We start from the raw sequence: 27,015 nt of genomic DNA on the forward strand, positions 1-27,015 counted from the left end.
TGAATAGCGTGTTTCACAGGTTTTTGGACAAGTTTGTACTGATATTCATTGACGATATATTGATATATTCTCGTTCCCAACAAGAACATGAGGAGCACCTTAGATTGGTGTTACAAACTCTTCGGGAGCATCAGCTATATGCTAAGTTTAGCAAATGCGATTTCTTCAAAGAGGAAATTCAGTATTTGGGCCACGTGATTACGAAAGAGGGAATTGCAGTTGACCCCGAGAAGATAAAATCTATTATGGAATGGCCTATACCCAAAGACGTTGCTGATATCAGATCCTTTATCGGGTTAGCTGGCTATTACCGGAGGTTTGTGGAAGGCTTTTCTAGGATAGCCTATCCTATCACCTCATTGCAAAAGAAAGGAAAGATATTTAGATGGACAGCAGAGTGTCAACAGAGTTTTGACCGCTTGAAGCACCTCCTCACCACTGCACCCATCCTGAGGATCGCTGATCCTAATAAGGATTACGTGGTGTGCACCGATGCAAGCAAGGAGGGCGTGGGAGGAGTACTAATGCAGGAAGGAAAAGTAATAGCATATGAATCAAGGAAACTAAAAGAGCATGAGCAGAGATACTCTGCTTACGATTTAGAGTTAACTGCTGTGATTCACGCACTAAAGATGTGGCGACATTACCTTCTTGGGAAGAAATTTCTGTTGTTAACAGATCATCACAGTTTGACGCATTATTTCAGCCAACCTACCTTGAATGCGAGGCAAGGCCGTTGGGCAGATTTTCTAAGTGGGTTTGACTTTGAAATAAAGCATTTAAAGGGCAAAGAAAATCGGGTGGCAGATGCCTTAAGTCGAAAGGTTCATTGTTTATGTGAACTTTCAGCCAGCAGGTGGCGGAGTTCGCTGGTTGAACAAATAAAAGCAGCAGCCAGTGACGACACTGAATATCAGCATTTAAAACAGCAGGTACAGCAGTCTGATAATGGAAAGTTACAGCAAGGGTACACATTAGATAATGCTGGATTGCTGTGTTTTAATAAGAAAATGTATGTACCTGACTCAAATGACCTTAAGAAGCTGATTCTAGATGAGTTCCACATCAGCCACTACACTGGCCACCCAGGGTACCAAAAGATGGTCACGGCACTCAAGAAAGAGTATTACTGGCCAGGAATGAAGAAGCAGGTAGTGGAATACTTGGCAAGGTGTTTGGAATGCCAGCAAATTAAGGCTGAACATCAACACCCAGCGGGACTGTTGCAGCCTTTGCCTATTCCGGAATGGAAATGGGAAATCATTTCCATGGATTTTATAACCGGATTACCACGAACAAAGAAGGGCAATGATTCTATTATGGTCGTGGTTGATAAATTGAGTAAAGCAGCGCACTTCATACCTGTGCAGTCCACTTACAAGGCGGTACAAATCGCGCATCTCTTTATGCAAAATGTGTTCCGTTTGCATGGATTGCCAAAGGTAATCATATCAGACCGTGATGTGAAATTCACTTCCACCTTTTGGAGAACATTGTTTGCCGAGTTGGGCACTCGGTTGAATTTTAGCACGGCTTATCACCCACAGACCGATGGTCAAACTGAGCGAGTCAATCAGGTATTGGAAGACATGTTGAGGGCGAATGTGATGCTAAAACCTAGTCAATGGGAAGAGTATTTGCATCTGGTCGAATTTGCCTACAATAATGGGTATCATACCTCAACCCAGCTAAGTCCCTTTGAGGTCCTGTATGGGCGAAAGTGCCGCACACCCTCAAGTTGGGGTGGACTGGAGGATAAGCTGAGTTTGGGTCCGGAAATGTTAAAAGACATGGAAGATATGGTGAAGAGAGTGCGAGCAAATTTAAAGGCTGCACAAGACAGACAAAAAAGTTTCGCAGACAGGAAAAGAAGATTCACAGAGTACAATGTTGGTGACCATGTGTTTGTAAGGATTCAAACCAGAAGGAGCACACTGCAGTGGAGTGGGTGCGCCAAGCTGGCTCCTCGATACTTTGGACCATTTCAGATTTTAGCTAGAGTGGGGCCTGTGGCCTACCAACTTGCTTTGCCCAGTCATATTAAGATTCACAATGTGTTCCATGTTTCTGTCCTAAAGAAATATGTGTATGACCCTAAACATGTTATTCAATGGCAAGATGTGCGGGTAAGAATTGATCCGGTTGTTTTGATTATGCAGCTATATTCAATAGGAAATTGATTAAGTACTGGTTGTCTGCGGGTCGAACCGGAAGGCGAGGTCCTGGTCGAACCACAGAGCATTCTCGACCGGAGAGAAGTGCGGCTGCGGAAACGGGTTATTACCCAAATTAAGGTGCTGTGGCAGCACTATGGCCCTGAGGAGGCTACGTCGGAAGACGAGGAACCTTTCAGAAAGGCTTACCCGAATTTATTTAACGAGAATGGACATCGGGACGATGTCCAATCCCAGGGGGGGAAGATGTAATGACCCTGGTAACTTGTAATTCTAGATAATTACTGTGGTGAAAACAATATGAGTGGTAACTTGTTATTATTAAAAGACATTGTTAATTTTGAAAGTGAATATAATAGACTATTTTGCACATGTGTATTGATGAAATGCTGGCAGCCTCCAAAAGGAGGATTTTCTATTAAAAGAAAATAAATCAGTTATGAAACTGAAAAAACAACTGCCTCTCACCCAAGGAAAAGTCCTGGGAGGAAAAACTCTGGGCTATTGATGAACAGGCAGAGGAAAGATTCCAGAGAGAGAGAGCAGAGTGGAAAAAGTGGGTTAAGTCTGGTTGTGATCAGATAACCCAGCACAGTGGTGCATGAGTCTTGTTGAGGGCTGCAGGCCTGCAAGACGGCTCGGGGGGAGAATCCAGTGCAAGTGGATCTCAAGGTTGGGAGGTTAAGAGCAAAATCGTTGCAGGTGAACTCTTGGAATAGGAGCGACAGTAGCAGACTACCAGGTATGTATCCTTAGATAGTTTAAATTGACGCACAGGTAATGATGGCATACAGTTATATATACATATGCAGTGGTCTGTGTTTCTTTATTAAACTAAGGGAATACAGTTATATATATATACATATGCAGTGGTCTGTGTTTCTTTATTAAACTAAGAGAATATAGATATGTATATATATTTGCAGTTGCCTGTATTTTCCTTTAATGAGATAATGAAATACAGTTGTATATACGGTTGCCTGTATGTTTCTTTAATGAGTGAATAAAACTACAGTTTTATATAAATATATTCGGCTGTGAATCTTTTATGGAGTTAATGAGAAATACAGATATAAATGAAGTCATTCATTAGGCAGAAAACGGGGAGTAACCGTAACTGTAATCAAGAATTAAACACAAAACCTCGTCTGCAGGTCAGTGATTAAATTCACTATGTACAGACTCAAGTGCTTAGTAAGGAAATGCCAGAACAGACTTAGATCTGAAGTGATTATTAAATCGTAGAATACAACAAGAAGTAGATATGCAGCAGAGCGTATACAGAACCATAGGTTACGAACACATACGAAGAAAATAACCAGTTTCACTAAGCTCAAATCTTATTAACATACAGTTATGATGTCGTGCTCAGAGCCGAGACATTAACGAATAAAGCGAAAAGATTTATAAAGAAAATATTATTGAAGAACCGAGGCTCTGTAATAAACAAAGATGCCGTGTAAGCTGGAGTAAAAGAGACCATATCTAGCAGTGAAGGATTTGCTCATAGTTAAACCTCACACTATCATGTAAACCGTAAAGAACATCATATGGCCGCGCGAATGTAAAGACACGTCTCATGGCCGTGTAAAGATAAGAGCATCATATGGCTGTGCAAATGGAGCGTTAACGCCACTCGCAAGCCAATAACCAGAGATTAACACTATTAGATCTTGAGCAAACTGAACAAGACATATTTACCATCTAACAGACTCAAACAATATTAACATGCAAACCAATATCTGTGTATGCGAGGAGGGTTTGACTTGCCTTCATTATTTCGAAAGCAAGTCGTAAACCCTGAGACCGCACCAGCATAACATAAACTGTGTAATATTTGCGAATATTGAAATAATTTAACTATAGTTCCATAAAGACTGGAGAAACCACGCAATATACAGGAGTCGACAAACATGTCAAACAGATCAAAATGTATTCATTACTGTAGTAAGCCCCGTAGGGTATAATTCTTTAAGGATAACAATGTTAAATAGTAGTAACAGTCATGTTGGGTAAACCCTGTAGAATGTATCTGCATGTGAATGGAAACATAACATTGAACTGTAATATTGATAACGGAGCTTGTTTACATAGCTGACGGGTAATAGTATAAACAAACATTAAACCCTCAATGGCCTGTAGCCGTAAACAAGAAACTATCTAACCCTCAGAGCTTCATGTATACAGGCTCGGTATGAGAAGGCCGCCCCTGAGACACATGAATAACCATACATGAGTCTCGTTCTGGCCATGGAAGACTTCCATTCCTTCCATAATAGTTATCCTAGAGGGCAATGCATAACAGCATCGAGGACTCACCTGGATAAAACGCAGATTTGCAGAACCTCCTTCCTGACAGTGGAAGCCGTGGAGTTCAAACCCTCCTGCACAGAACAGTCACCATTATCAACTGTATCGGTGGTAAATCGAAGAATCAAAGAACTAATTAATACTCTGCCAAGCGCAAGACTGTAAACCTTTTTAAATTGCCATGGGCGAAATGCTCTCATACCTGTGCGAATGGCGGATCTGGTATGGTGGAGGGAGATGTCGGATGAGCTGAGGTTTGCCCGTGATGCAAATGGATCGAGACCGAAGAACCCGGCAGATAATATAATGTCAACCAAACCCTCAAAACAATCTGAACCATCCGATTTGGAGGAGCGATCAGCATCATTCGTTTGAGCGGGAGCATGGGCACGCAAACCCTAAAGTACAACCCTCTGCGTAATCACATGGCCGCACATGGTTCTCAGCCACCTGGCCACGAAACGGGTGAGTTGGATTAACACCCGCTCACCATGTGGCACCGTGTTTAATGAACCAGTACCCAACTCAATTAAGACTGTGCATAATGTTAGCGTGGGTTGGTGGAATGTATTATCAACGCATGACTATTAACGTGCGAGGGGTAAAACATAAACCATATATTATAATGTTTGAAACATAATATCTGCACTTATATTATAGCAAAGTACCATGATGACCTGTAAGGGGTTGGTAACATTAAAAAAAAAATTTAGGTTGGTATAAGTTAGATTTGGATCGTGACAAATTCTCTTGACAAAACAAAATCAAATGGAGTCGTAGACTTGTGTTTTAAAGGGTGAGCCAGAAATCAGTATTTGAAAGGTAGAACTTGAGAATAATAATCTATCTAATATGGATCTAGAGACACAACGGACCGTGAACAATGTAAACTTTGAAACAGGAACTATAAACTCAAAACGGGAACTCTGGCCAAAAAACCACGAAAAACATCAAAAACAGTGCTAAAAGTGAAAAGTGTTGATGTTGGAATAACACCTTTTCTTTTCTTGGGTAAATTTTCAACATGTTTTAAAAATGGCGGTGAAAACCAATTTTTTGTGCAAAAATTATCCAAAAAACACCCTCAAAATGAAAAGGGTTTATTCTGGAAGAAGACTTTTTTTTTCAAAAGCTAAATTTCAACATCTCGAAATAATGGCATGAAATATTTTATCATGACCCCGAAAAAACATTAAATTTAAAAAAATAATAAAAACATAAAATTAAAAAAAAAAATTAAAAAATTAAAACAATGAAAAAACACAAAAAAATAAAAAAAACAAAACAAAAAAACAAAACATAGATTAAAATATCTATTAAAATAAAAATATAAAACAAAAATAAAAAATGAAAAAAAAAAATCAATCATAAAATGTAAAAAGAACGAAATTAATGATAAGAACTAAAAAACTAAAAAAAAAATTATAAACAATTAAATAGTAAAAAAAAAAAAATTTTAAAAATGGGGAAAAAAATGAGTAATCTTGTAAACCAAAAAAAATTGGCAAAATAAAATATATATGGAAAAAAAAAAAAAACATTTAAAAGAAACAAAAAATTAAGTGGGTGAAAAAAAAAAAAAAAAATTAAAACTAAAAACAAACTAAATTTAAAAAAAAAATACAAAATAAAAAATAAAAAATTAAAAGATACTAAAATTAAGATTAAAATGTTGATTACTTAAAAAACAAATATAAAAATATATATAGAAGATAAAAATTAAAAAACAAAAAATGCTAAAAAAATTATCTCACAGACCATAAAAGAATTTGGAAGACCAAAAAACAATATATATATATATATATATATATAAAGTAAATAAAAATAGAGAAATTAAAAAAAAAAACATTAGAAAAAATGGAAAAAAAAATAAAATTAAAAACAAGCTAGTTTAAAAAAAAAAGTAGAAATTAATGAAAAAAATTTAAAAACTAATCAAATTAATATTAAAAAAAAAACAAAAAAAAATTCAAATTATAAAAAAAAAAAACAAAAAAATGTGTATTTTTTATTAAAAAAAAAAATTAATTAATTTTTATTAAACATAGATATTTTGTTTAAAAAAAAACAATTTTTTTTTTAAACGTTTTTTATTATTAAAAACAAATTTTACTTTTATTTCTATTTTTTATTTAAAAATAAAATTATCCAATAGATCTTTTATATTTAAAAAAAAAAATAAACCTATATTTTATATTTAAAAAAAAAAATTACATAAACTTTTTTTTTAAACAATGTTTTAAAAAAAAATGAAATTTTTTTTTTTTTTTTTAACAATTATTTTTTTTAAACCATTTTTTTTGTTATAATTAAGAATAGTTTTTTTTTTAAAACCATTTTAATTTTTTTTTATTTAAAATTTTAAAAATTATTAAAAAAAAAATTAAAAGTTTTAAAAATGAAGTCGGTTTTTTTTTTTTTTTTTAATTAAAAATTTTAAAAATTAAAAATTTTAAAAAATTAATTTGGTTTTTTTTTTAATTTTTTAAATTAAAAATTAAAAATTTTAAAATTTTAAAAATTAAATGGTTTTTTTTATTAATTAAAAAAAAAAAATTTAGCGCCCCCCGGCCGCCTGTGGTGGCGCTGCCAATGGCGGAGGGGCCTGCATCATTCCATCAAACACTGTAGATAACATGGTCTCTGAGCTACCAAATGAATTTTCGCAAGAAAATCTTATGGGTTTTCAATTGCATGGAACAGCCAATAATGTAATCTCAGAGGAAAATAAATATGATACCACAGGTAACACTGTAAGCTTAGATGAATTTCAAACGCATGGCACAGCCAATGGACTAGTCCCAGAGGAAATAGGTAAACTATGTAAAGCCTGCAGACTCACAGTATTGCCTTCTGACTATCAGTGCAAAGGTTGTGGGATGATCATTCATCACCATTGTTATGAATGGCAGCCCCTGGGGGCATTGACTTCATTAGGGTGGACATGTGATAGTTGCTAGGGTGGTTTGATCCAAGAGAAAGGCTATTGCTTATAAAAGCTGCACTGTAATCAAGTTGTTTCTATGTTTGGGAAATTACCGGTAATTTTTAGGTCCAGTAGCATTATCCTCTTTTGGATTGGAAGTGCAGATTTTATCCCTTATCTTGCAGCTCTCCTTTCAAGTAGGTGCCTCAATATAATATGGCATGTGACTGTTTTCTTGACCCTCAGCTTCAGTACTTTCCATGAGTTTTGGCATGGCTGGAGAATGGTGAAATTCCTGTGTCGTCATCTGCAGTATAATAATGTATTGTCCCTCCAGATACAATGCCTTTTAGATGGAAGCTTGAATTTGTGCCATAGAAAATGATTTCACTCATAATTTTCAGAGTTTTGCCAATGATTTATGTTGGGTTGGATTCTGCCAGAACTGTAAGAAGAGAGCTTCCATCTCACTAACGAAGATGCATATTCTAGCAGTGATGCTTCTGATACCGAAGATTCAGGCCAAATATTGCTATTATCAAAATCAAATGATTTTCCTCTGCCTCCAATGAAACCTTTGCCTCAATCTTCAGGAGATCTCCCTGTACCAGAGAGTTCAATTCCTGACCTGTTTTCTGTGTATAGCTGTCTCAGAAGGTTCAGCAATTTGTTATTTTTAAGTCCCTTCAGTCTTGATGATTTCGTGGGAGCTTTAAACTATAGGTCTGCAAATACACTTCTGGACAGTGTGAACATTTGTCTTCTAAAGGCTATGAGGCGTCACCTAGAAACACTTTCAGCTGAGGGCAATGAGAAGGCATCAAAATGTTTTAGGCAACTTGATTGGAATTTCCTAGAGGCAGTAACATGGCCAGTTTATTTGGTAGAATATCTTTCAGCTTAGGGTTTCAGTAGTCAGTTGGGACAGAACATTTTGGATCTGAAACTTTTGAATTGCGAGTATTATACCATATTGCCTTCCACAAAGCTAAAAATTTTGCAGTTTCTTTGTGATGATATCATGGAGGCTGAGGAAGTTCGAACAGAGATCAACATGCGAGTAAACTTTGAACAAGATACAGATGGAGATACAAAAATGAACTTTTCTTCTGGTGCAACTGGGTTGATTGCAAGAAATCCATGCTATTCGAAAAGAAAGAGGGTTTCTTGTACCAAAGTAGATGGGCAGAGGAGGTCCAATTTAAGACAAGTGACACTCGAGAAGACAAATTTTCATTCAGATGGTTCAATCTCAGAGAACAAGCACAGTTGCTCTAAGAATGGACAGACTGAGTTTATGAGTCCTGGGATGGATGATGTAGAGGATTTCAATAGTGATGAATGCTGCCTATGTGGAATGGATGGGAATTTGATTTGTTGTGATGGTTGCCCTTCAGCATATCATTTTCGATGTGTTGGACTTTCCAAAGCTCATTTACCTGAAGGGGAATGGTATTGTCTAGAGTGTGCTGTAGAGAAAATTGATGCCCTGGGATCTAGAGCATCGAAGTCATTGAATGGAGCTGAGATATTTGGTATTGATCCATATGGGCGTGCCTTCTTTGGCACTTGTGGCTACCTACTGGTGTCTGACTCTGCATCAAATCCAACTGCCACATACAGGTATTACAACAAAAGGGATTTGACAAAAGTCATGGAGACATTAGAATTATCAGGTCCTTTTTATGATGACATTAAAAACTCAATACTACAGTAATGGGGTGTTGCAGAAGGCAAACAAGATTCAGTTTTCCTGCAAAGGACATATATGAATTCTGGCAATAGCCCAATAGACTTGTCATGTCTGTCTATCTCTGAGCATCTATTTGAAGATGTTAGTGCATTAGGTCTTCTAAGTGTGAGCTCTGAAAGAAAACCAGAAAAGGATTGTAGTGTTCATGATCATGAGGGTTTACATGTTTCAGACACGACACATTGTGACAGAAAAAATGAATTTTTGGTAATTGATCCTAGTAATTTCAAAGAAACTAAGATCAGATCTTCTCAAGAGGCTACAGGAGTTGTTCCAAATAGCTCAGTGGGTGCGAATTCACAAGAATGTGGGAATGCTTTAGAACAACAGATTGATCTTGACACTGATAGCACTGCTATCCAGATGGATTTTCTTAAGAGCAGTCCCATACCCAGGCAGCAACAAGCAAAAGAGGAAACCAGTGATAGGACAGGTGTTCAAGAGGATGGGAGTATATTGAACGTGTGTGTTGTCCATAAGCAAACTGATGACATTGGCAAAGCAGCTGTGAAGATGGATTTGGGTACTAACAGGTTGGTTTATAAAGCAAGCTTCAAACCAAATGCATACATCAATTATTATGTTCTAGGTGATATTGTTGCATCTGCAGCTGCTAATCTAGCGTCCATCTCAGTTGAAGACAACAGATTAGTGAATAAGCGGGGATCTTTTAAAAAGACTCTTTCAGCAATAATCTCAGAACAAGTAAAACTATTTTCAAAGGCAGCTGTTCAATTTTGTTGGCCAAGTAATAAGAAGAAATCAATGGAACCACCAAAGGAAAGATGTGGGTGGTGCGCTTCATGTAAATTAACTGCAAGTTGTCGCAGAGCCTGCTTACTGAATTTGGTTGCATGTAATGTTATGGCCAGTGCTGCAAATGTACCTGGCGGTCTTCGTCCAACAAAGAATCGAGAGGGTCATCTTCCCGCAGTTGCTGCATATATACTATACATTGAAGATTGCTTACGTGGTTTAGTGGTTGGCCCATGGGAGAATCTGGACTACAGAAAACATTGGCGCAAGCGCCTTGAGCAAGCTTCAACAGCAAAAGAAATCTGGGCATCTTTATTAGAACTTGAAAAGAACATACGACTCAATGCACTAGTAGCAGGTTGGACTAAACATGTAGATGATTGGTCCCCTCAAGTTTCTGCTGGTCATATAGGCACAAGTTCTGTTGTCTCAGCTGCAAAACGGGGAGGTAATGGAAAACGACGTCAGAAAAACAGTGCCCCCATAGTGATGGCTGCTCCAGAGGCCAGAGCTTCAAAGATTTTTTATTGGTGTAAACATGGAAGGCTCTCCACCCAAGTATTTCAGTTACTGTGTGCAATAGCAAAGCAAGCTAGATGCCAAGGTGGATTAAGGAGAATACCTGCGCGCAGGCCCCTTCGCCCCCGGCAGCGCCACCACGGGCGGCCGGGCTGCGCCAAATTTTTTTTTTTAATTAATAAAAAAAACCATTTAATTTTTAAAATTTAAAATTAAAAAATTTTTAATTTAAAAAAAAATAAATAAATAAAAAATAAAAAAAAAACGAAATTAATTTTTCAAAATTTTTAATTTTTAAAATTTTATTTAATTTTTAAAATTTTAAATTTTTTAAATTTTTAATTTTTAAAATTTTTAATTAAAAAAAAACGACTTTATTTTTTAAATTTTAAATTTTTTTAATAATTTTAAATAAAAAAAAAATTAAAATGGTTTTAAAAAAATAAACTATTCTTAATTATAACAAAAAAAAATATGGTTTAAAAAAAAATTAATTTTCATTTTTGTTTTTTTAAACATTGTTTAAAAAAAAGTTTAATGTAAATTTCTTTTTTAAATATAAAATATAGGTTTATTTTTTTTTTTAAATAAAAAAGATCTGTTGGATAGTTTTATTTTTAAATAAAAAATAGAAATAGAAATAAAATTTGTTTTTAATAATAAAAGAGATTGTTTAAAAAAAATAAAATTTTGTTTTTTTTTTTAAACAAAATATCTATGTTTAATAAAAAATAATTACATTTTATTTTATTTTTTAATAAAAAACACACATTTTTTTTGTTGTTTTTTTTTTATAATTTGAATTTTTTTTTGTTTTTTAATATTGATTTTATTAGTTTTTAAATTTTTTCATTAATTTCTATTTTTTTTTAAACTAGTTTGTTTTTAATTTTTTTTTCCCCAGTTTTTTCTAATGTTTTTTATTTTATTTATTTATCTACTTTTACTTACTATATATATATATATATATATATATATATATATATATATATATATTAATTTTGTGTTTTTTTTGTTTTCCAAATCCTTTTATGGTTTGTGAGATGATTTTTTTAACATTATTTTTTAAATGTTAATTTTACTATTTTTAAAAAAAAAATTCATTAATTTTTTTTTTTTTTTAATTAGTTTGTTTTTAATTTTTTTTCCCTAGTTTTTGCTCATGTTTTTTTTTCCCTCAATTTTTACTGACTTATATATATCTATATTAATTTTGTTTTTTATTTCCAAATTGTTTTATGGTTTATAAGATATTTTTTTTAACATTTTTTATTTTTTATTTTTGTATTTTTTTATATATAATTTTTTATTTGTTTTTTAGAGAGAATTATTTCATTTTGATTGAAAATTTAATTAACGATGTATAAATATGTAAAATATCGAAAATGAAAAATATCGACCTTCTTCCTTAAATATGAAAATCAATAAAAACCTCACTACAAAAAAAATAAAAATAAAAATAAAAACAAAAAACTATGAAGAGGAAGACCACTTCCAAAATTATTAAATTTACAAAATAATTATTTACATTTCATACATTAGAAAAGTTAAAGTCAAGAAAACAGGCTTTTTAAAAAAAGGGTCTGATGCAGAATAACCACTTTTTTAAATCGGCATGAAAATCACTACCATTCTAAAATGCAATGTACATAACAAGAATTTAAAAAAATTAAAGTGCCAAAAACTATGCTCTAAAAAAAACATGTGTGTTCTGCATCACCCCTTTTCAAAATCGGGTCACTTTTTTGCTATCTCTACAAAACGGGTAACAGTATCAGTTCCCGTTTCAAAGGGAAAAAAATGACGGTATTAACAATTCTTCCCTGCAAATAAGCTTTAATTGTTAAACCACTGCCCAAATTTCAGTTATCTGTAATGGAAATAATGACTCTAGCTTTATTTGTATGAATAGTGACTTTGGCCATTGTCTTGTTTGTTTCTAGTTTGTTGTTAAACTAATTAAAGCTTTGATGACAAACATATAGTTTTCAAAGCTCTTTTCTAAATTTATTTTCTTGAGAAAATTTGTCTTTTTACTTTAGGTACTGTAGATTGCTACTGTGTGACATATGCTATGATATAATTGCCTAGATAAATAGATAGAAGTGATTCCCAAATACAAAGTTTATTAATTAAGAACATCTTTTAGACTTCTTAGCTAAGTTATGATTATATTTCGCTAGGGGATTTTGTGTACTCTGATATTTTGTTGTCTCTTTGGTTTTTGTCAGGTAACAATGGTTAATAAGGAATGTGTTCTTGAGTAGCAGACACACATCTTATTATACTATCAACATGAATCTCCATGGTTTTTAGGCATGGCAACAAAAAAGCAGATGTCAGTAGGGTCTCCAAAGTTTGTGTTGGATGAATTTAATACTAGTAATGATTTTGATTCCTTGTCAGATAAACAATGTCACAAGTCAAATTCAAATAAACAAAAGCAGCTTAAGAATGAAGGTGAAGCTATTACTTTTTGTCCAAGTCAATTTTTTTATTTGTTAGTTGTTTTCATGTTTTGAGTGTAGACTTATGAAATTCCAAATTGCATGTTGGTTTATGTGAAGGGGAAATATATATAATTTTTTTTTATTACATGTCGTTCATGTTTTCCGAAGATCCGTGTTACGTTTGCATAGAATTTTAGATATCATTTTGATATCTAAACACCAAACAACAACATTGAGATTTTTATTTCACTCAACCTATAACATATTGCACCTGTCTTCATCAATTCTCTTCTTCCATATGCTATCCACTTATGACATTTCGTTTGCAATATTTGATGCATTTGTTATTTAAAGGTCATTTATAGGTTATAAATGTCTTCAGAGTTCCACTTTTAATTGAGTATTCAACTAAACATATTTATTCACTTATACATAACTATTTTCCCCTTCACCCACTTTTAATAACTTCGATAACCATTAGGTAGGGACCTGTAGCTTTGATGTTGCTTTGCTTGTTTAATAAAATATTTCTGAGACATTAATTTATCGAAATTTGTAGAATTTACAATTTGTGAAGTTTCAAAGTCTAATTCTTTAAAGAGTGCTAGCTCAATGGAAGAACACCTACTTTACAAGCAGCAGGTTGGTGGTTCGATTCCATCATGCCCTAAAATCCATATAGAATGACAATGATCAATTCTTGGTGATGGACACTATTTTGACCATCACCAATGAGTATTGGTGAAATTTTTCGACCCTCACCAAAATATGAAATGGTGATGTTCAACAAACGTCACCATATATACGCATCAATAGTGATGACCCTCAAAGGTCTATAACCATAAATCATTGTTTTTTGATATGAAATGGTGATGGTCGTTGTTCGTCATTATAGTCATTATTCGTGACGGACCTTGAATGTCACCACAACACCTATACTTCTGGCAATGCGACTTTTGCTGACGATCAACGAACGTCACCATATATATGCACCAACAGTGACGGCCATGAAATATCCATCACAATAAATCGTTGTTGTTCATATGAAATAGTGACGGTCATTATCCTTCATTATAATCCATATTCGTGATGGACCTTGAATGTCACTATAACACCTATACTTTTAGCGACGCCACTTTTGGTGACATTCAGTTTTTGGTGACTGAGGCTATGTTCTCTCACCATTGCTCATATGAAATGGTGACAGTTGTTATCTGTGATTATAAATCATTATTGGTGATAGACTTTGAATGTCACTACAACACTTATACTTTTGGCGACGACACCTTTGGTGACGTTCAGTTTTTGGTGACAGAGGCTATGGTCTGTCACCATTGCTCATATGAAATGGTGACAAACTCTATCCATCATTATGACTCATTATTGGTGACGAACATTGAATGTCACCACGACACCTATATTTTTGGCAACGCCACCTTTGGTGATGTTCAGTTTTTGGTGACGAGGCTTTTTTTACTGTCACCAATGAGCTTATGGTGACATTTTTTCCCCTCACCAATGTCCTTTTTTCTTGTAGTGATAGCCAATTTCAGTCCAAGCTACACACCACAGCAATGGCAAATCTTTAAATGCTTGACCAAATAGTACTGGTATGGGTCTACATGAGGAAATGATGACTTGAGTACACACTACATGTGAGCAATTCAACACGGGATTCCATATAAAGGTGGAGACAAGCCATTGCAGAACATACTAGTTAAAACACATATGTTGTTTGACCTCCTTACACAGAAAAAATTGACTAACATTTTGGATGATTGGATTACTTTCAAAGATTGTGATCATATTTGGTTTTTTAATTTAAATTCTGCATGTAAGAAATCCCATAAAATCCTCTTATGTATTGATTTGAGAAACTTGAACTATTCCCAGAATAAAAAAACTACTCTGTGCCATCATCCAAGCCTATGTTTCATGGAGTACTTGAAGAAGTGTTGTTTTCTTCACTTAAAGGTCTTTTCGAATGCCACTAAGTTCTAGTAGCAGAGCCTGATGGACTTACACTAGTCGACGAGAAGCTTGGGCAACACACGTACCATTTGCAATAACTTGACGGGAGGATTGACAAACTTCCTATCAACTACCAAGATCTCAAGCATTAGCTTTAGTAGGTCGGGCTGCACCCATGCCATGTACATAGTCTACTTGCTACTTGTTGTTTTCATCCTGTTTGATTTGCTTATTTTCTTGGTTTTTACTTTATTTGTTCTACTTACAGTTTTTTTACTTTTTTTTTTCTTGGTATATTACTATTTTTGTTTCTAGAAATAAGTGCTGCCAACTACTACATTTTGGCTTTTGAATAGAGTATGTGGGTGAAATTTGAAGACACTTGTGACACCACAGCACTTGGCCAGTCTTCTATTCGTCTTCCATGTGCTTGGATATAACCTTCAACCGATGAAGTCTTGATTGAAAATACGAACCACCTGCAAGGTAATTTTTGGTCCAATGATGAACCTTTGTCCACATTGGGAAACCTAATGCCTGTACTTAGCCTTCTACTCTATGTGTTCAAGCTCATCCAACTAGTAGAAACGGAAAAGGGGAGAATCCAAATGGGAAAACCTATGTCAGAGGTCTTACATTCTTCTCTGAAGGAACAACCTCTTCTACTCTCAATAAGTTGGGATACCTCTTCTGCCCCAAAAATAAATAAGTGTCTATGCACAGTCCTCTTAAAAAATACAAAGGCAAAAGAAGAGAAAGGTTTCCTGCGTAGAGAGGTGAAGCATGCAACTCCACTATGGTATTGACAGGCTCACTCATAGTGGAGCAATGTGTTCGTTCCTACGTGACTCTGTTGGGGTACTGTCCAAGCCTGCTGGTAGTGGATCAACACCAAAGATAAAAACATATACTCTGAAAATCTTCAACTCACGAGCTAAACTACCTTTCACGGATTTGAAACACTGAGATCTAAATTAAAATTTTGACTGTGTTTGACTGAGTTTGCAAAGGGTGAACCATGTATATCTATGGGGTAGGTGAGGAAGCCAAAGTAACCTGCAGAATGATTCAATACTCCCCAAAAGACTAAGGCCCGGTGCTATCAGTGAACCAAAACAGATAAGTTGGATTTCTACTAGTGTGTCACCAAGTGTTGTAGCGGCTACAACCATGATCCAAAATTTTGGCCTAAACTCAATTTCGGAGCCTCCCTTGAGAGTTTCCCTTGATTAATACACACCCTCAAGTTCACTCCGTGAGCCCCTGGGAGTCTTTGCATCTGCCTTGATTGTTTAATTCATACAAGTTTTTTCATGTTGGTATCTAAGTCATGCATGCAACCATGTTCTAGTTATGATTAAAGTATTTGCTTCGTGTTTACTTTTTATGTTCGCTACGAAAGCATCTGTCCCACTCACACATAGAGTCACATTCACTGTCGCACGAGCGTCATCACAGTCGATCAAAAATCAATCACGAGTGTCGTGTTTATCACTTGCAACTTTGATCAGTCATGTTGAACATGTTTGTCCAGATGGCTTGAGTCGTCTTTTCGTGAAGTTGATGTGAGTGTGTGTTTTCATGGCTTGAGTCGTATTTTCGTGAAGTTGATGTGAGTTTGTGTTTTCATGATCATCTATGAATATTTTGATTATACACACACTTAGTCATTTTACTGAAGTTATGACAACCAGACTCCCCTCTGACAGCCGAACCATCACCCTGCGATCGACTTGATCGACTGTCATGTAGAACAGTGTAGAAGCACTAGGTAGGACTTTCCAAGCTACGTTGATCACAAGTGATCCAATCAACTCTCATGTTGGTCACCCAAAGAGTTGGACCCGAAATCCACCACGGGAGTAAATCCCCTCAAAAATTCCACAAAGGATATTGACCTTGCTCACTCTGCTGACTGAGAAAATTGTGTAAACAAGTGAGATATACACAAAGTGTCCATATTTGTCTCCGTCAAAAAATTACGCAGTTTTCCCAGTGAGTCCTCCTGATAGTCGACCAGCTGCTCATCCAATAAATTGTGCAGTTTTCATGAGTAGGCTTTTTGCTGCCCAAAATTTCACTCATCACAGAAATTGCATAGAGATGATCAGCAGGCTAGCCTCATAGTCTCAGTGCAGTTTTCCTCACCACCAGCTCCTAGCAACAAACTACTAGTTCCCTCTAGGAATTGCGTAGTTCCTACTACCAAGCTTTGAGAATTTGACTGTGTTTTCCGCTTGGGAATTGTGCAGTTCCTAGTGACCAAGTAGCCAACTCCCAATTTCCTCTAGGAATTGTGTAGTTTTGGCTGCCAGTCTCCCAGGAAGTTCCTCCAAAAAACTCTGCAATTCTTGCTTGTTGATCCTCTATGGAGCCGAATCTGTCCCTCGCAAAATTTGCACAGTTTTTCATTCTAGCCAAGCCAGACTTTGTGGATAGTCATTGTCAACTTAGATTTCCCATCTTCATCACATAGTGACTCTTGGGTAGATTTCATCAGCAGTGCCCGAAGCCATCATCCTGCCTCACAACCTTACTACCTCTCCTAGTCACCTGCATCTGGAATGATCATGTGTCTTGGTAGACTAGGAGATTTTTCTATTTGATGTCATCTCGTCATGAGTGACTGCAAGCATAGGTACACTAACAAGCATGGTGCCATGACGAACAGGATGAACGAAGGGAGCACATCTAGAAGGAGAAGTTCACCAATAGAGGAATGAAAAATGCATGTGAAGACATGTGCTCGCAAATGGATGATCATGAAAAGATGTGTTCGTGGATGGACAGATGAGAAAACATAAAATATGTGCTCACGGATGGATGAACGGATGAACATGCACCTTTCGCGAACATATGAGCCTGTCAAGCCTTCTAACATACAAGCAAGGAGAAATACACCAAAGAAACATCAAGAAAACTAATAACCATCAAAGACTCCATGCTCTTTTCCATGCGGAGGTGACATTGTAGTACACCATGAAGACAACCATCACCTAATAGCACTGCAATTCGACATGCACTCCAAAAGTAGCACAAATGTACTAGCACTATCATGTTGAGTCATGTCATGAGTCATGTTGCCCACATCTCTACTATGGGCCATGTTTTCAAATCAATGTAATGTAATGTGGAAGTCCAAGAGACTCACTTGTTATACAAAGAGTCATATAAAGTCAAAAATTCATGGAATTCAATAAGCATCAGGGTAGTCGAATAACCACAAGGGTCAGCTTCACCCTTGGCTATAAATATGCCCTCTTTTATACATGGGAGGAATTTTCACCTCATCTCCTCCAACATAGCCAAGAAAGTGTGTAATCATTCCTTTGAGGAGTAAGTAGTGGCTCCAACGCCCCATGCTAGGGGTTAGTGATGTGTGGTGTAACGATGTATCTTCAAACTTTCGCTTAATTTAGAAGCCTACTAACAGGTTAACATGTTTTCACAGATGTTTGTAACTATTGTAAGACTAATCTTGAACACTTGTAATGCATGTTTCCTTAACCTATGTTGAACACTTGAAATAATTCACTTGTTGTAATACATAATCTATTAATGGAAATGTGTTTTATATGTTTTTAACTTGGTCTTTCACATGGTGGATACCCTCCTAGACATTAGATAAACATTTCACATAAAACTTGTTGTAACAACTGTTTCACTCATGTGGACTCAACCACTGAGTGTTGTATGTGTTATCTTACCTTGTGTATTGTGACTGCCTCATCCATGTGGAATGCTTGTCCAGAAGTTGTGCACGTCTTGTTGTGTTCTGTGCTCCTAGCTGAGTTGGGACTTCATCCCAACCAACTTGGGACTCACTCTCATCCTCTCCATCTACAGTGGATTAAACATTGACACAAGTACACTTGTAATCACCAGGCATGTGAACATCACTTCTCGAAGACAAAGCAAACCACTGTACTATGCTGACAAGTAAGAGTTGAGGTAAATCCTTAAGGAAATGGCAACCAGGCCATCATATGAGATGGGACTCCCACACCAAATGGTGTGAGGTCTAGTTGGGACTTCATACCGAGGTGATCGCCTGAATGTTTGTGGATCCAACACCGTCAACATGAGAGGAGTCAAAAGATTTGACCACAATATCTTGTGAAAATCATATTAGTCAATAACAAATTTATGTCAGTGATAGTATCTCTATTTTTCTTCTTGATGGACACAATAAGTAATTAACTATGATCTTTGTGAAGGCATTCTTGAAATTACTATTTATTTGAATTCAATACAAATGCACTAGTGACAAGACCTTGCTTACATCATTGAAATCAACCATAAGCCTTTCGACAATTTCCATAAAATGAGAAGGTTTAAATGAAAGTAAAGGAATAATTTGTTGGAAAAGTGTGAGAAATGTTCGTTCTTCCTTGTAAATAGTAAGGTGCATGCATTGATGGCATATGCCTTGGATGTCAAAATATTAGATTCCCATGCATTCTAATGTAATATAGACTACGTTGACCTATAACCATGAATTCCTCGGTTGTTATGAAACACAATTTATAAAGCATTCCATATCCTACACAGGTGGGTTGGACCTTAGGCCGCAATATTTGAACTTAGAGCTTTGATACCATTTATCACATACCTCGTTGACCAAATATTAACAACTACCTTCTATGTTGCAATCATTATCATTTTACCTCGATTAAATTTATCTTCAGTAGTTCTCACATGCATAAGTTTTCAATCATATTATAAACAAGGATAACACATGCAATTATACTCATATGCTTAGAGATTTGACAACATAGTGTAAGGAGCCAACATACAGAACATCCATGGAATTGAATCGAACTAGAGTACTTAAAACAATGTCACATGGAAAATCGAGCACCTCCACATAACCTAGAACTAACTTCCTCTAGTTCACCCCTGACCCAAGAGTTCTTGCCATGGATCAACTACCCCTTGTTGATCTCTTCAATGGGTATTTAATACCCTCTTTCATGATATGGTTTCCTTTAGCAGTGTCCCACTTTTTGGGGATCGTTTTATCCACTTGCCTAGGATTTTCCCATAAAATCTCACTTTTGCCACCCATGAGGCTTTTCCCATAAAAGCTTTCTTTTTTCTCTTGCAAAGACTTTTGTGTTTTTATTAAACTTAGCATCTTCCTCCTGCTAAGAAACTTAATGAATATTTATCTCCCATTCCATTAAGATTATCTATAATATGACCTAGAAGTATTATTGTGAAAGAATTATCCATTCCCACTCAACAATGGGATTTCATTTCGAAATAATATCATCTCTTGGTGTATCATTTTCCAAGCAATTAAATTTTCTTTATTTATTTAATAATAAAGTATTTACCTTCATTGTTACACCTTAGACCTAGCATTTCTATTAGAATTAAGTCTTAGCTTAGGTCCAGTATGATAGCAACAAAGTGTTACATACAACAGAGGGCTGTTATATTAGCTTTGATGTTGAGTTTTCTGTTCGGGTATTTGGCTTCCCTGGATTTTGTTGGAATCACTACCTAACATGTTGATAATTCGATATGTAGAGTTATGTAGGCTTTATTTTCCACGGACCTCACTCGATAGTGACGAGGTAAATTTGTTTTCGAGGGTTCTTTCACATTCTTTTTTTTTTAATGAGTTTTGGGTAATTTCCACTAGAGGTTTGTTTTTCTCTTTCTGTAATTTTCCCCAATTGGTTATTTGGGGTTGGGAAAAATCAATCCTTGACTTCGTGTTAAGTCTTAGAAAAGTTTCCATGATGGCTTGGTTTATATTATCCTACCATAGGTTCTTCCCAAACAGATGTTATTTTAGGTTGTCTATTTAAAATTGTGTACCCTTGTTTATTCTTTCAGTGCTAATGGAAATCTTATGGTAATGTGTAGAAGGAGAATATTCAATGTCACCCGACTACATGTAATTGGTTACTATTTGGTAATAGTGTAATTTTTTTCCTTTTCCTAGTTATTTTCACCCTCGAAATACTTGTACTTACTATTTTCTTCAAAAACTATTTCCAGTTATGCACGAAGCTATGGAAAACCCAAAACATTTTGAAGACATAGGTTGTGTTTCCTGTCCCTAACTCCTACTTTCTCTAGTCTAGGTTATCCTTCACTATATATTTCTCGGCTTCTTTCTATACTCCTCAGGGCATAGTGAAGTGTGCTTAGCGAGCCCTTCATAACTATCGATATAGAGAGGGACTTCTATCGACTTTCCCATTTGAAGGAAGTCGAATTTTAAGGAAATTTTTGTTGTGTTAGTGGTGCAAAATATCCAAAAGCAGCTTATGGCCCCTTGTTCTTTTTGTATTTGACATCTAGTAATATGTTATATAGAATTTGTAAAATAACCTATGATATAAAACCTATGAAGGAATATGGCCTGAATACATTCCAACATTTTCCTTATGCAATGTAACTGCATAGTCCATGCTACTATGTGGGAGTACATACCTCATATGATTGGAAGTTTGAGTGAATTAAAATTTCATGTAGTGTGTGTAGAAGGTATTGTGTTGTTGTATCTCAAAAAAAATCATATTTGAGATAGATAGTGATTGAAAAATCTAAATCACTAATCGAATACTCTATTCAATTATTCATGTTACCCAAAACAAGTCAACACTTATTCATGTTACACAAAACAATTCAACAAATTATTCATCGATCCTTAAATATGGTGATGCATTCATTGACTTATGCCTATAGGCATTTGTCTAATTAGGCTGATAGGCCTTCTTTTTGAATCAGTCAACTGTCTACACTTCTTCTCTCCAAATGACATGTGTGCGCACTTTTTTAGGCTAACCACCCCCTCTACGCTTGGCACTTGACATACTTTTTATTTAATAGATCGTCTATCATAAGTTGTTATTCTCTCCTACAAATTTTTTTTCTAATTTTCCCACGACTGTTTCCTACAGTTTAAGAATTGTCAGGGAAATTTTCATTGTTGTATGGTGACATAATTAACGATTCTGTTGAAGACTACTCAATATTGTATGAAACAACAAGTAGAGACAGATGAATCATGCCTTCATCTCCTCCATCATCACTGCCTTCATCCACTCTACATTCGTGGCCTTCACCTCTGCCGCCCTCACAGCGTTCACCTTCAGTGCCACGCTTCTTCTGTCGAAGGAGATGACCACCACATGAGCACCAATATGTATGCTCCATAAAGGAATCATCATGCAGGTGAGAAGCTCCTAGCTCTTTCAATTTGGCTTGAACCCCTGCACCACTGAGTCAACCTAGAGTATCAGATTCTCCTCGTATTTCTCTTTCTTTTCTTGTAACACCACTGGATCTACTACTTCTCTGCGGAAGGGCATTCCTCCGACAGTATCCGGTGCTACAGATTGTGGGGTGAGATTTGTGGTTTACTGAATGGATTGTTAGGATGTTACAATAGATTTTTCTCAGAAAAAGAAGGATGGGATAAGAGTCATGCACCCTCTTGGTCTTGCCACTCCACCTGATTTCCCTTTTAATGCAAATTATCCTATCAAGATAGATGCATGAGTAATGCCATTGTTATTTTTTGGGTTGTTATATAGACTGTAGTTTCCATAAAATAATATGGTTAGTAGAAAAATTAACGATAAACTATGCCAAATAATATGGCAAATCTCATGTTATTAAACTTTGCTCTCTCATTTATGTTAAGTTAATTTTTTCCTAGATTGTAGGGTAGTGCAATTAATTGTCTAAGTGTTAAGTGTCTTGGAAGAGTCAAAATTCTACGATACATTTTCATATTTTACATTTATGCTCTAATACCTTAAAGATGCCCACAAGACACAAAAAAATTAACTTAAATTTTGTTTTTGTCAATCTAATAGTATAGTGCAACTCTGCTTATTTACATTATTGTACTCCTTGTAGGTAGAAATATAACTTATGAGGCCAATAAATTCGAGGCTCAAGGAAAAGTTGTATTTCTAAGATTTTAGGTGCGTAGTAGTGAAGTTGAGTTCACATCTCTATTTTCACCAATTTTAAATTCTTTCATTAAATTCTTGTTTGAAAGAATTTAAGGATATATAGCTCCACATTGGAATATGGGGAAGAAAAACAAATTTCTAATGTTCAATGTCCACTTAAAAGATACAAATAAATGCACATTTTCTTTTGAGGTGGTTATTTGATTGGTTCTGAAATCATGAATGGTCTCACATTTGATAAAGATCATGCTTCCTTTTTACAAAAATGTAGTTTGTTGTAGTAGCTCTTGCTCGGCAAGAGACCTAAAGTATTGGCAACTTTATTCCTACTTACGTAGGAATTTGTTATAAGAGAACATGCATGAAGGACTAGAGTCACGAGAATGGCTCACGAGAAGCTCTAAGTTAAGTGTCCTTTTTCCTTTTACAAACAACAATTGAAATGGATATCGATGAGCGATTTTTTTGGCTTTTTTTGGCGATGAGCGATGTCTCACTTTGTAAGAGTGGACCACATGGAAGGCACTAGAAACTTTATATACTTGTCAAATTTTATAAATTTCATAGTATTGTAAAAATAACTAAATATGAATATTAATTGTTATTTTTGTTAATTAAAATATTAAATAAAATTATCAAGCATGAATTTTAAAACATATAAATAAAATACAATTTAAAAATTATTTATATTTTTGAATATAACAAAGTTTTTTCAGCAAAGATATTTAGTAACCTAATGTAATTGATGATATATTTGAGTTTATAAATTATTAAAGTATGATTATTTCAATTAATATTAAATAATTTTAATTTGCTCAATAAAAAAGATAATTCTATTGCATAAATTATTATGCAAATCTTAAAGCATACATACTAGGTGCATTTTATTAAGTTTTAGAAATGTGAAAAAGTATTATTATAATTAGAATTTTTTTTTCAATAAATAAATAAGGAAGTCAAAAAAACTTAAGTGGTAAGTATTCTCATTACATAGTTTACAAGTATTCTCATAAGATAATTTATTAATAATTATGTGAATTCAAACTATAATAAATTATATATATATATATATATATATATATATATATATATATATATATATATATATATATATATATATTATAATTAGAATTAAAATATTTAAATTTATATTTATATTGTAAAATATTTATTTTAATACAACATTGAAGGATTATTGGAAGATTATTATAAAATAATTTTTTCTCTTAAAAATATGTAATAATACAAAATATAGTTTTGTCTGATTAGCTATGTCATTCCCATGTGGCAAGGGAAAAGGTTTTTATTTCTGATTATTGTTATTTATCATGGTTGCCTCCATCTTTTATTTTGGGAGACTTAAAGGCATATTTTGAATAGGAGAACCACTAGTGTTGGACAGAAGTGAGAATGAATTTTCTTATCTTTGGTTTCGAATTTCTCATCTCATGCCCCTAGTCAATTCCCCAATTCCTTAATTTTGGTTTTAACACATTCTAACATCTACTGTATGTAAGGTAACTCCATATAGTCCATGCTACTATGAGAGAGTATGTCCCTCATATGATTGGAAGCTAGAGTGGAATTACAATTTTGGGTATTTATTTTACTATAGAATGGAGAGTGTGAAGAAAGTATGGTATTGTTGTATCCCAAAAATTTTTACATCCAAGGGATGTAGCGATTGGAAAAACCCAAATCACTAGTGGAATACTTTGTTCAATTATTCATGTTACAAAAAACAAGTGAGCACTCCCTAGTTTATCAAGACATGGTCTAATAGCCTCTAACGGATCTGTAAATATGGTGATGCATTCATTGACTTATGCATATGACTGTTGGTATAATGCAAATCACGATCCGCTTAAAGTGGTATCAAAGCATAGGTCACAAACTCAATACACACCAAGCTTATGTCGGGGGTACATTATTACAAAAGAAAAGTCGAGACTCCCTATTATATCACAACATGCTTTAACTGCAACTGATGGGTTTTTAAATACGATGATTTGTTTGTTGACTGCTCGTCGTAGGATTTTATCTACTGAAATTTTTTCTCGATTTAAAGAAGTTGGCACTATGTTCATTGATGTCAATTACAGCATCATTGATATCAAATTAATCCTTGAGCGGGTATATAATGTCATTAATTTTAAGGAAAATACACAAGGAAGCCCAAGTGCGGCCAAACCATGATCAAGAAGAAGAGATTAACTATAGAGGGTATAGCAGGCAGATGGAATAGATTTGTGGCAAGAATTAAAATTTTCCCTCTCCATCATGTGCTCGCATAAATGAAATTTGGTGTTTTCTACATTCATGAAAGAGGAGGTCTAGTATAATCCCTGAGGAAGTGGCCTAACATGACCTAAAGGTGTCATGCTGGTATAATTGTCCACATGGTGTGGAAAATATAAAAGCTTAGTGAAACACTTTTAACACAAATCAACTATTTTTTTGAAAAATTGTTGAGCCTTAATCATGGCCACTAATCCATCAATGGTGACAATGGTTAAACCATGTTGAAGTAGCTACCAAACATAATTAGTAGTGCTTAATTATATCAGGGTATACAATCACTAAGCATTCAATGGAACATAGAAAATCATTAGGTATCGCGGTGTGGCGGTAGTATGATGTGCCACTTCTAATAGATGATAAGTGGCATATCCACTTATGTGGAAAAAATAATGAGTGAAAGATGGCAAGAAGAAATTGTTTTGGTCATGAATTCGACTATTGGCAGGTAAGACATGGAAGGTAAATGTTAACACTCAAAAATATGGCAGGCTCTGATTTGTCAAAGCATCTAACATTGAAGATTTCTTTGTAGGTGATGTAGCAGTGGTGGGTCTTATAGTAGGGTATCGAGGTTCCACGCATCAAAGTGCAACGTTTTTATAAAAGTTCAATACCATTGGCGGATATGATGTGGTAGGTATGATAGGGTAGGGATGACATGGAAAAGGTACCATGTGGCACTCTATGATTAGCCCACCATGAATTGACTAGGTAGACCTAGAGTTCTTGGGAATTCTGCCCGACCATGTTTGGTGATATTTTCTTTTATATTTTGTTTTAGCTAAAATGTCGAAAAAAACAAGTGTGCCAAAACTAGCACATCTAAAGGTTCTTCCCTTATGGTGCCCATATTGGCATATGACCAGGATGGATAAATGTTGGAGTAGTCTCATATGGCATAGGTAAGTATGACTAGAAACTACCAACAATTGTAGCCCAGGAAGAAAAGTTCCATTACTTATGGCTTTTTCTACTAGCTTCAAAGATCATAGTGGTACTTGGATGGTTGCAAATGGATCATACTAGAGAAATATGTTAGGAGGAGTTCATAACGAATGGTCTTGGGAGATAATTGGGCTACCACTTGGAGCTGAAGTTTCTGAAGGGTCTTCATTATCTTTTATGTAAGCACTAATTCAGAGCACTAGGCCACAATGTGCTAAAATCAAGCACCCAATGGTTGTGAGTGTAGATAAACATCTGGTATAGTGCAGTCTATTATGTAAAGGACATTGTTCCAACTCATCGAGGATCTACCAAAGGAATTTGGTCATGCAAGTTATGGTTGTTTAGCATTAAAAGGTTAAAGTTCTTGTGGTCTAAGGTTGGATGAAAGGGATCTAAAAATTAAATAAACACTATATAGGTAATAAAAAAACATGCAACTCCAAAAGGTGCTATGGAAGAAAAGTGGATTAAAGGAAGGCACCCTGGTCACAACATGATATGCATCGCTAAATTTGACCTAGGTGGAATTGATGTTAAGAGGAAATGAACCATACCTAAATTTTCATACGATCCACAATACCATGTTTCAATAGCATGGATCGACACCCATGGTAAAGAAAGCACATAAAATATAAAAACAATTAAATAAATTGAAACAAAGGTTGAATCTATGCATATGTGAAGTGAAAATTAGTCGAGAAAAATATAAAAAACATATAACAAACCAAGTGAAGAAGGGTAAGTGAAATTAAGTGTAGGAATGTTGAGTAGATTATATTGTAGAGTGAAGCATGATGATAGTGCTGAGTCTGTTTAAACAAAGAAAGAAATAGATTAGAATGTAGATCTATGTTGCATTTGAATATCAAGTTAAGCTAAGATATGAAGAGAGCATGAGTGAGGCATAAGAAGTACAAGATCTAAGCTAGCAAAAAGAATAATCGAGATTAATGACTCTGAATGT

At 34.9% G+C, this 27,015-nt stretch overlaps 1 protein-coding gene across 1 annotated transcript in view; it reads left to right on the forward strand.

The window, feature by feature from the left end:
• Positions 1 to 4,867: 4,867 nt before the first annotated feature.
• LOC149239159 (DDT domain-containing protein PTM-like) overlaps positions 4,868 to 27,015 on the forward strand; it is a 35,359-nt gene continuing 13,211 nt past the window's right edge. The window contains 3 exon segments of the mRNA XM_089369774.1: positions 4,868 to 4,949; positions 7,866 to 9,125; positions 9,336 to 10,451. Coding sequence (XP_089225900.1) covers positions 4,868 to 4,949; positions 7,866 to 9,125; positions 9,336 to 10,451 — 2,458 coding nt within the window.

This window comes from Pinus tabuliformis, chromosome 8, assembly GCF_031772625.1.
Source record: "Pinus tabuliformis cultivar Carrire ecotype Pingquan chromosome 8, CPIR1, whole genome shotgun sequence".
Classification (NCBI taxonomy): Eukaryota; Viridiplantae; Streptophyta; class Pinopsida; order Pinales; family Pinaceae; genus Pinus; species Pinus tabuliformis.